This window comes from Phyllobates terribilis, unplaced genomic scaffold (assembly GCF_046119375.1).
Source record: "Phyllobates terribilis strain yellow unplaced genomic scaffold, ASM4611937v1 Scaffold_5__5_contigs__length_657084704, whole genome shotgun sequence".
Classification (NCBI taxonomy): Eukaryota; Metazoa; Chordata; class Amphibia; order Anura; family Dendrobatidae; genus Phyllobates; species Phyllobates terribilis.
The window spans coordinates 165,230,720-165,241,857 of record NW_027362765.1 but is presented as its reverse complement, the minus strand read 5'-3'; the positions used below and the strand labels follow the sequence as shown (position 1 = coordinate 165,241,857).

The window sequence follows — 11,138 nt, the reverse complement described above, 5'->3', positions numbered from 1 at the left end:
TGACCCAACCGCCCTGTCCAGCTATCGCCCCATATCGCTGCTCCCATTTGCCTCCAAACTCCTTGAGCAACACGTTCACGCTCAACTTTCCTCCCACTTTTCATCTAACTCTCTCTTCGACAACCGACAATCCGGCTTCCGCCCCCACCATTCCACCAAAACTGCCCTTACTAAAATCACCAATGACCTACTTACAGCCAAAGCTAACAGACAATTCTCTGTACTCCTTCTACTTGACCTGTCTTCTGCTTTCGATACAGTTGACCATTGCCTCCTACTACAGATACTCTCTTCCTTTGGCGTCAAAGACCTTGCCCTATCCTGGATCTCCTCATACCTTTCTAACCGCACATTTAGCGTCTCCCACTCCCACGCTACCTCCTCACCCATCCCCCTCTCTGTTGGAGTCCCTCAAGGCTCTGTCCTAGGACCCCTACTCTTCTCAATCTATACCCTTGGCCTGGGACAGCTCATAAAATCCTATGGCTTCCAGTACCATCTGTACGCTGATGACACCCAGATCTACCTCTCTGGCCCAGACGTCACCTCTCTGTTGTCCAGAATCCCAGCATGTCTAGCAGCCATATCCTCCTTCTTCTCCTTCCGCTACCTCAAGCTCAATGTGGACAAAACTGAACTCATTATCTTTCCCCCATCTCGCATATCTTCCCCACCTGATCTATCTATCACAATAAACTACATCACTCTTTCCGCTGTACCGACAATCCGCTGCCTCGGAGTAACCCTTGACTCTGCCCTGTCCTTCAAACCCCACATCTAAGCTCTCGCCACCTCCTGTCGCCTCCAGCTCAAAAACATTTCCAGAATCCGTCCTTTCCTCAACACTAACTCTATGAAACTGCTTGTGCATGCGCTCATCATCTCCCGCCTCGACTATTGCAACATCCTCCTCTGTGGCCTCCCTGCTAACACTCTCGAACCCCTCCAGTCCATCCTCAACTCTGCTGCACGACTCGTTCATCTCTCGCCTCGCTACTCCTCTGCTAAGCCCCTTTGCAAATCACTTCACTGACTCCCAATTGCCCAGCGCATCCAGTTCAAACTACTAACACTGACCTACAAAGCCATCCATAACCTCTCTCCTCCGTACATCTCTTAACTAATCTCCCGATATATTCCCTCACGTAACCTCCAGTCCTCCCACAACCTCCTTCTCTCTTCCACACTTATCCGTTCCTCACGCAATCGCCTCCAAGATTTCTCCCGAATATCCCCCATCTTATGGAATTCTGTGCCTCAACACGTCCGATTATCCACCACATCCGGATCCTTCAGACGGAACCTGAAAACCCATCTCTTCAAGAAAGCTTACAGCCTGCAATGACCACACTGCCTCCTCAACAACGCCGAAGCTACTACTACTGCAACCCCCCAACCTACTGTCTCCTCCCTATTCCCGTAGAATGTAAGCCCGCAAGGGCAGGGTCCTCTTCCCTCCGTACCAGTCTATCATTGTTAGTTTGTTTACTGTAGTGATATTCTTATTTGTATGTAACCCCCTTATGTACAGCGCCATGGAATCAATGGCGCTATACAAATTAATAATAATAATAATAAATCCCCTGTAAATATCCCCTTTTATTGACCGCCCTGGGTCACGGACCGGGTCACCGCCACTGTGACATCTCCCCTAGCAATGACCGGCCCGGCACTGAATACCCCACGGCCCAGGGGGCGCGTCATATGTGCATACATTAGACCAGTGTCACTGTACCAACCTTGTTTTTTATTCATTGTATGTACATGACTAATATTACTTATGCAATACCCCTGTATAATATTGCAAATTGTGTTTTCAGAGAGGAAGAGGACTTGAACTCTAGTGCCACCTATTGGAAGTAGCAATCATAAAAGTCAATATCAACCCTTTAACGAGCCTTGCAATATGATTGGATAAAAGCCAAACCAGAATCTCAGACACGGCGTTTTGGAATGTTGCCCCTCGTCGGTGCAAAGTATGAGATGTGATTTGGCTGGTTGAGAGGCTTAAAGAAGTTATCCACTACTTGGACAACTCCTTCTCATACCTTACGCTTGGCCCCTATAAAATAAAAAAGCATACACTCACCTCCCGTGCCACTCACAGTCCCGGGGCTCTCATACGGTTGTTGTGACATGTAAGCCAAGCGCCCAATCGGTGTGTGTATATATTTAAGTCTTGTGGATTTTAGCTTCATCTAAATAAATATTTGATGTTTTAATCATATGCATATTTCTCTTCTCTGCCTCTGAACTAAAAACTCTTGCTCAGAGCTGTGTTACCATAGAAGCTGAGTAATAAAATAAAGATTACCCTCCAAGTTTTTAACCTACTCCCCTGTTTCCTTTCTGAGTTGAATTACACATCACACCTCCTAGCAGCCCCCATCAGGGTGGTAACCCCAGCCTCCACAGTAGACCATCACCACAAGGGACCCTCTATTTGTTCTATTGAGTAGGAGAATTTATTATGATGACCCTCCCAAGAAAAAGACATAAGCAGTAGGATTACTATGCAGACAGATTTATTTCAGCATGTATATTTCCCAATATCATTTGTTCTCATCACAGTGATAGCAGAGGGTTATACTTCATGAATCCCACAAGCTTTGTGTCCAGTTGTGGTGAAGGTCTTGGTCTATCTACTTAATTCAACTTTTCTTCAATTTCATTGACAGAAGAAGAAACCACCTTTCCATCTACCACTTCTTCTATGATGGTCTTTACCCTTTTGCTTTTGGTTGGGTCTGTAAAGAAATGGTTGTGTGAGTAGAAAATTAGTTGGCTTTCCTATACAAATGACATTTCTCCATATCACATGCCTCATACTTAAAGGGTTTTTACAGCTTTAAACATTCATGGCTTATTCTTCGGATTAGCCATCAATGTTCGTTTCTTGAATATTGCCTCTCCCTTGATTAGTTGTTGGAAGGGCCTGCAATCTGCACTGTTTCCAGTGGCTATAGCCTCATATTTACTTACCTGCAGATTATTTTTGCATTGGCCTTTCTAGATATTGCAGCTTTCTTCCATTTGCTATAATGCAGCAGCTTGAAAGACCACTAAAAATACAATGCTGACAAGTACAAACCAGGCTGCAGCCACTGTAAACTGGTGGAAATAGTCATACCCCCACACATATAATAATTATGGCTTATCCTGGGGATAAGCCATCAATTTATAAAGGCTGTATCACCCCTTTAAGATTGCTTCAAACTCTCTGTATCAGAGGAGATCTTATGCCCTATAACTGATCCTCAACTGTTATCTGTGGGGAAATCTACCAGTAGTTGTTCAGTTGTGCAGAAACCGCAGGGTAAATTAAGTATTACACAGTGCTCATTACTATCAATGGGTTGTCTATTTAACGCAAGGTCCTCCAGAACGAGCTAAGATTTTTGTAACTGCTCTCACTCTGGCTAAGAAATAAGGATCCTGAACAGAGAACCCCATACAATAAACTTAGAATTACCTAATAGGAAATATAAAATGGGGTTTTCTAATCCAGACAACCCATCTAATATGAGATGTTTATCAAATTACCAATTAAACATCAATTCAAGTGATGAATGTAATGCTTCTGTCTTTTTTTTGGAAGTTCATGTTTGGTGCATCTGATGTGTTTGGATCAAGAACGTAAATGAACACAAAGGATTGGACAATCATGTTACAGGTTTGTAACATATTTTGTTGCAATTTTTATTTGGTTGGACCCAAGAAAAAAAAAATTATTTGCCAAGCAATAGATGACCAACGAGCTACGTTTTTTTATGGTTCTACCCGATGATGTTCAATCAATATATTATTTGTCAGACATGAGGAACCATGGCTGCCTCATTTTAGAAGTTATCTTCTCTGTAGCCACTGTCTACTATTGCCAGTCATTAACTTGCAAGCAGTTCCAAGCATGGCTTGTGAATAAGAGTGGCACTGTTTTTCATAGTATGCAGAAATCTTTTAAGGCCACGGCCCACTATCAGTATTTGGTCAGTATTCGGTCAGTATTTTTTCTCAGGAGTGGGAGACAAAACCAGGAGTAGGTGATAAATGCAGAATTGATGACTTGTTTCTATTATACCTTTTCTCTGATTGTTCCTCACCTGATTTTGGCTCCCACTCCTGAGAAAAAATACTGACCGAATACTGACCAAATACTGATAGTGGAGCCATGGCCTAAGTCTTAAACTCAGAAGATCAGGCCACCTTACCTAGACATCTCCTTTTGAAGCTTTAGAAACACAGCCAAAGGTAGGACAATTATGGTCAATCTCTAACTACTAACTATATGTTGTCATATGATAAACTTTTTCTGTTTAGGCAGTTTCTTTCTATAAGGCAATTATCCCATATGGCAATGTTTGTGCATTCCATAAAAGTATGGGAGAAATGAGAAAAGATTACATTACCTTTTTTTGAATCAATCGATTCCGTTTTCACAGCCGCTGAGGATGAGGATGAGGATGAAGATGACACATTGGATGATTTGCTTTTGCTGACGCTTGAGGCTGAGCTTGAAAATTGTCTGTTGATGGAATATTAGAAATTAGTTTATTATTTTCTTATCTATTTGAATATGAATTTTGTCTGTTGTACTCTCAAAGACAAATCCATTCTGAGTGAGAAGACCTTTAATGGGTAAACCAAGAGGAAGGTGATGGATAAGAGATTTAATAATAATAATAATAGATATTTTTTTTATTTATATAGTGCCAACATATTCCGCAGCGCTTTACATTTCAGACAATTTTACAGACATTATCAGCACTGTCCCCATTGGGGCTCACAATCTAGATTCCCTATCATTATGCCTTTGGAGTGTGGGAGGAAACCGGGGAACCCCACGCAAACACAGGGAGAACATACAAACTCTTTGCAGATGTTGTCCTTGGTAGGATTTGAACGCAGGACCCCAATGCTGCAAGGCTGCAGTGCTAACCACTGAGCCACCGTGCTGCCAAGATTTAAATATTTGTGAGGTTGTTGTAGTTTAGAGATTAGTTTTGAGCGCTGTTTTCTTGGAATCAGTATCAATCACTTTAATTGTCCCCTCACCGGTCATAAGTGGTACCATATTGTATCAGTATGCCATCTCATTTTAAAAGGAGAAACCCGCTTATCAAAAAAGATCAGGTTACTTTTAGCAGTACTATCTACCAAGCTAGAGGGGCTTATGTCAAAGGTTGTCCAGGAAAACAGCTGAGGTAATGGGTGGGTTACATAGAGAAAGCAAGATCAAATGTTAAATCATGGACGTGGACATCTGTGTTATAGGTAGAGGTGAAGTATTGTTAATAAAGGACAGAAGAAGAATAACTAGATGAAGGATGGGGAGACAGCATGAGTATTTGCCAGGATACAATGGAGAGTTATGGCAGGAAAAGTTGTAATACAGAACAGAAATCAAAAACCTGGGACAGTCGTGTAGTTTTATTATGTATGAAACTTGTCACTACTTATTCTATTATACTACAAGTAAAACGTGGATTCCAAGGAAGCAGAGAAATTCACAATTAAGTCAGAGCACAGAGCAGCTTCCTTTAGGTGAAGAAATTATGATATATTGCTTCCAGATCACAGCCATAGCTGGGTTTGGAAGTGAACCAGATAAAATGTAGGTGTAAGCCTGAGGCAATACACAACTTGGCATGTTCTTAGAATTACGTACTATCCATTTGGAGTTATGATACTGTCACTGAGAAGACTTAACAATATAATGATTGAAAAACAGATAGTTGTATCTAGGGGCTCAACTATATGGGTTCCATATGTAACAGTCAACTTTGGAATCTGAGGGCATCCAAAAGTCCCTTTGCTACATAAGACAGCACCAATATTATAAATGGTAGAGATGATTGAAATTATGTGATTCGAGTGATCATTTTCTGGAAAAATTTGGCAAACCTGGGTAATTTAAAGTTTTAAAAGATTCAATCATCTCTAATAAATCAATGATGGCTCTGTTTCAGATTATGCATTAGGGTAGAGTATCTAGGATTTTCTCTTGCGGTGCCAAATGGCAAGGGTAGTTTTCCTGCACCCGATCCTAATCAGTGCACCTCTTGCAACTTATCTGTGGTCAATTTAAAAATGTTCTTTTTAAGTTATTGTTTTGGTCTAAATGTTTGTTTTGTTGACAGAGGGTTTTGTATATTTATTATGCTGCTTACCCCAGTTCTCCTTCCAGAAGGCGGCGGTATGTTTCAATCTCCATTTCCAGCCTTGCTTTGATATCAAGAAGCTCTCTGTACTCTTGGCCCTGTCTTTCTATGTCAAATCGGATTTGGACCAGCTGTTCCTCAATTCCATTGATAGCACTCTGGAGCTGCTGTAGTTGTGCTCCATAGCGGCCATCTATCTCAGCCAAGGTATCTTCAAGAGATTTTTTCTAAAAGCAAGCATGTTTTAGACATTCAACAATGATCAGTGGATCCATGGTGCTGTGATTTAGCTTTAGTAGAATCACTGAAAGTCTTAGTTTTAAACATGGGTACAATGCACATGCCTAATAAGACCTTGACTTACCAGAGCAAGCTGCGATTGAAGCTCAATCTCCAAGGCTTGGAGGGTACGTCTGAGATCTGAAATTTCACTCTTGCTCGTTTGAACTTCTTCCACGCCAGCTGAAATTTCTTTGTTCAGTTCCTTGCTCTGAAACAGGAAAGTATACAAATTTTGCCACCAGCTAATAAAAATAAATTTGATCATGACTGCTCAAAATTTTAGATTTTAAGATAGGTCAAAGAAGACTTTGGCTTGGACTATTGGAAAGGTTCTTCATCCAGTAGAACCTTAATATATAATATAGTGAAGACTTTTTGATATGGCTACCTAAAATTGCTTGGAAAAATACTAATCTAAAGCGATGGGCCTCCTAAAGAATATGGGCTGTATGCATAAAAGAAATCTGGTTTTAATAAAAGGGGTAAGCTTTTCGATAGCTTTCCATGTATTTAAAATAATAAAAACGAAAATACTTTAAGAGTCTCACCTTTGAGTTGAACCACGCCTCTGCATCCCGCCGGTTCTTCTCAGCCAGGGCCTCATAGTCTCCTCTCATGTCATTCAGAAGCTTAGTGAGATCCACACCTGGAGCAGCATCCATTTCCACGTTCACTGTTCCAGCTGCGCTGCTCTTTGCAATGCTCATCTCCTAGAAAACATACACAGACAAAAATATATGTGATGCCACTGAATCCTGACTTGTGCTTACAGTTGTGCCAGCTGACAGTATGCTTTCTTACTTTCACCTTTTGCATTCTAACATATTTTTGCCACTTTATGAGCTATTTATTAATTTTGCTTGATTAATTACAATCACTATATATATCCTGCTTAAATGTGCATAGAATTAAAGGCTAAATGTAGTATCAAGTAACTTTTCAGAATAAGCTGTCCTGTGTGTGGCCATTATGTGACTGGATGATCTATACTTTAATTTACAATCCACAGTTTGCTGAGGGAGGTGGGAAACAAGCAGCTGTGATCTCTGCCATATACAGTCCACATAGAGTTGTTCCTAATTGTTATTCATTTTTTTGCACATAGAGACAAGCAGCAGAAGCATGATATTATAGAGGAGTACTGAGCTGTTTGTCTTAGAAAGCACACAGAGATCTGTCTATGTTTCCCTCTGCCTGTTTCCTCTCCCTGCTCCTCATTACTTCTGTCTCCTCCCCTGACATAGAGTATAATAGACTATGTCACATGATACCACAGGGAACTTGCAGTCATTGTTGTCTGAACAAGACAAATTTGATCTTTTTTTTCAGAATGGATGACAAATTCAGTAGGCAGGGGATGTGAGAAAAAAGTACCTGATAAGTGGGGAAGGAAGCTGATTTCTCTGATAAGATATATTACAAAGTTTCTTATAGCAAGTACTATTGATTTATGCAAAGTTTATTGAAAGTACAGTTCCATTTAATGTAATGTAACAATGTTATTTACTCACTGTAGTTATTAGCCCTGATTCATCAAGACTGACATTGTTCACACCAGTCTTGATGAGGGGACGTGTTGTAGGCAGAGGTTCCTGATTCATTAAGAGTTGCATGTCTCTTAATTAAAAGTGGCATGCGCCTCACCACAAATCTCACTGTAGGAACTTGAGTAAGATTTGTGACATAAGGTATTGCCACAGCCTATTCTGCCCCATTTCCATCCCTGTTCCACCTGTTTTGACATAGCTGACCAATGCTTTCACAAAAATGAAAAAAATAAATCGCAAAAATTAATATTTTCAAAGTATTTTACACCAGATTTCTGATAAATCATGACCATTGTGTTTAACTTTTTATTCTCACTACCCTTGACTCGACTGTATTACACTGACAAATCCTAGCATTACAGTCTATTGATTTAATTTAAAATTATGTAATTCTTCATTATTTTTGTAGTGCTATTCTGTGCTCAACCCGTTCTTGTAGGTCCCTCCTCAGATTATTTTTTATTTATTTTACTCGCTTATATAGCGCCATTAATTCCATAGCACTTTACAGACATTATCGGCACGGTCCCCATTAAGGCTCACAATCTAAATTCCCTATCAGTATGTCTTTGGAGTGTGGGAGGAAGCCAGAGTAAACCCATGTAAACATGGGGAGAACATACAAACTCCTTGCAGAAGTTGTCCTTGGTGGGATTTGAACTCAGGACCCCAGTGCTGTAAGACTGCAGTGATAACCACTGAGCCACTGTGCTGCCGATAGATTACAGCTATTTGCTGGGGGTCCTAGCTGTGGGATACCCTGTGATCAGTCTGTTGTCATAAGTCTTCTGACACAAAGATTTTGGCCGAATTAAACAATCCCTTTCAAGAACTAAAACAATTCATGGAAAGGATTTCTACATTTAATTATATTAGGGAATTCCACTTTTGTGAATCATTTTTTGAAATGTAAACCACTGCCTGACATTGTTTCTTTATTGCACTATGATGTATAATGGCACAGTTTTAGGTAGTATGTTATTAATTTCTAAATTATGTGAACATTTTTAGAATTGAATAGGTTGTAGCTCATGTAAAATAGTAGAAACGATAATGTTCCTTCATTAATAGAAAAAAGTTGGATACAATATCTTCTCAAATCTTACCTCATCATGGTTCTTCTTCAGGTAGGCCAGCTCTTCAGTCAGGCTTTCAATCTGGATCTCTAAGTCTCCTCTGGCCAGAGTCAACTCATCTAAGACTCTGCGGAGTCCACTGATGTCAGCCTCAACACTCTGGCGGAGAGCCAGCTCATTCTCATACCTTATGAACAAAGAAAATAGATATTTTTTCAGTATTGGTATAACTTTGGGAAAACATGTGCTCCTTCCTGATATCAACATGTCTAATTCAATCTTTCTGTATGTAGTATATTAGTCTTCAATAATTATTTACTCATTTGCAAGGAGTATTTATTGGGGGGCAGACGTAGCTGTCACACAATGACTCTTGTGTTTGAAGGAATCCCTGGTCCAGATAAGATGACACCAGTATTATATGACAAATTATAGGTGGGGGTCACTTTTATTGCTACAATACATTCTTGGCCTAAATAGATCCCATACTCCACAATTGACTCATTTACTGTTTTATGAAATCAATGGGTTGATATTTAAGTAAGAGTCTTGAACCTACTTCAGTCTGAAGTCATCAGCAGCCAGTTTGGCATTGTCAATCTGCAGAACAACACGGGAATTTTCAATGGTAGCTGCAAGGATCTATTAATAAAGAAAGAAATATATAAGAAAAGTATAAAAAAAAACTGGACAATTGAAAGTATAAATAAACAATACTGGAGCAGATTTAGAGGGGGTGCAGAGGTTGATTGTACATGCTCCCAAAAATCTAAGGGAGCCCAAAAAGTACAGCCGTCCCATTTAAGGAAAATAATGTTATTATTATTTAATTGTGATAAAAGGGGCTCTGTAACAGATTTTTGATTGGAGCCCAGGAGCTTCAGGTTGTGCCTCAAATAATAGCACATTACAACTGTGACAATTACAACAAAAGTTATTTTTCAATAAATCAAAGGAAATGGTATTGTACCTTGCTTCTCAAGTCGTTGATAATGTCATAGTATTTGCTGTAGTCTTTGGACGCTGCACCGGCTCCAGCACCAACTTGTTTCTCGTACCAATCTCGGATCTTTGCTTCCAGGTCAGCATTGGCAGCCTCAAGTGCTCTAACTTTCTCCAAGTAGGAAGCTAGACGATCATTGAGGTTTTGCATGGTCTGCTTTTCACTTCCAGCAAAGGAACCAAAGCTGCTAGATGCTCCTCCACCAAAGCCACCAGCAGAAAACCCACCACCAGCAGAGAATGCTCCCCCGGATCCACTACCGTAGCCTCCACCAAAGCCTCCTCCATAGCTGCTACCACCAAAGCCACCTCCAAAGCCTCCAGATGAGCTTGAACCTTGATAAGATCCTGCAGAGCTTAAAAGATAGGAGCTCATGGTGGATACTCTGGTGTAGGTATTATGTACTGTTCAGAGAAGAAGAAGTAATGTGGATGCTGATGATGGTTTCCACTTCTATATATACAGCATTTAATGGGCGTTTAAAACAGATAGGTCTATGAGAGAGAAAAAAACATCTCAGTAAACACCTGTTTCTAAACCTACCCTAAATGTCTTTCCTCATAAAAATTATATAATACCTTGAGGGAATTCTTTATTACTATGTATTTGTAAAGGTGGGTGGAGAAAATTCTACTTTTCTTTGCATGCATTTCCCCCAATCGCCTACCTTTTGCTTCCATTTATCTTTACAGTCATCTTCATGCTTGAGGCAAAATAAGTGACAGTCGGTAATGGTTTTTTTAAATGAAGATTTCAATAGAGAATTTGGACTGATTTTTTTTTTTGAGAGCCTGTCAGTTTCATTGTTGGAAATCTTTACTTTGAACAAAGAATTTGTATGAAAACAGTTAGTGAAAATACTCTCGTTAATATGCTTTCACACTATAATTAAGTGACTATAATCTTACAGTAAGAACTGTGAACCTTTGTTTTTCTACCATTCCCCCAAGCAATCTTCTCCTACATATGAAAAGAACTAAATAACAAATTTTTAGCTACACACGGGAGTGTTGATGTCCGTTAAACATATCAGAGTCACTCATCCCACCACATTTTTGAATCAAAAGAGAGA

General features: G+C 40.0%; 1 protein-coding gene across 1 annotated transcript; it reads right to left on the bottom strand.

The window, feature by feature from the left end:
• Positions 1-2,538: 2,538 nt before the first annotated feature.
• Positions 2,539-10,470, bottom strand: LOC141272521 (keratin, type I cytoskeletal 47 kDa-like). The gene is made up of 8 exons (XM_073683330.1): positions 10,034-10,470; positions 9,623-9,705; positions 9,094-9,250; positions 6,989-7,150; positions 6,523-6,648; positions 6,168-6,385; positions 4,407-4,522; positions 2,539-2,747 (listed from the first exon to the last, which is right to left on the bottom strand). The coding sequence occupies exons 1-8, from the start codon at positions 10,439-10,441 to the stop codon at positions 2,647-2,649; spliced, it is 1,371 nt and encodes a 456-aa protein (XP_073539431.1). The 5' UTR covers positions 10,442-10,470; the 3' UTR covers positions 2,539-2,646.
• Positions 10,471-11,138: the final 668 nt, after the last annotated feature.

Coding starts and splice junctions, on each gene's coding strand:
- LOC141272521 (XM_073683330.1), bottom strand. CDS start 10,441: ATGAGCTCCTATCTTTTAAGCTCTGCAGGATCTTATCAAGGTTCAAGC. Junction 9,706..10,033: donor TCAACGACTTGAGAAGCAAG/GTACAATACCAT, acceptor CTTTATTAATAG/ATCCTTGCAGCTACCATTGA. Junction 7,151..9,093: donor TGAAGAAGAACCATGATGAG/GTAAGATTTGAG, acceptor TATGTTTTCTAG/GAGATGAGCATTGCAAAGAG.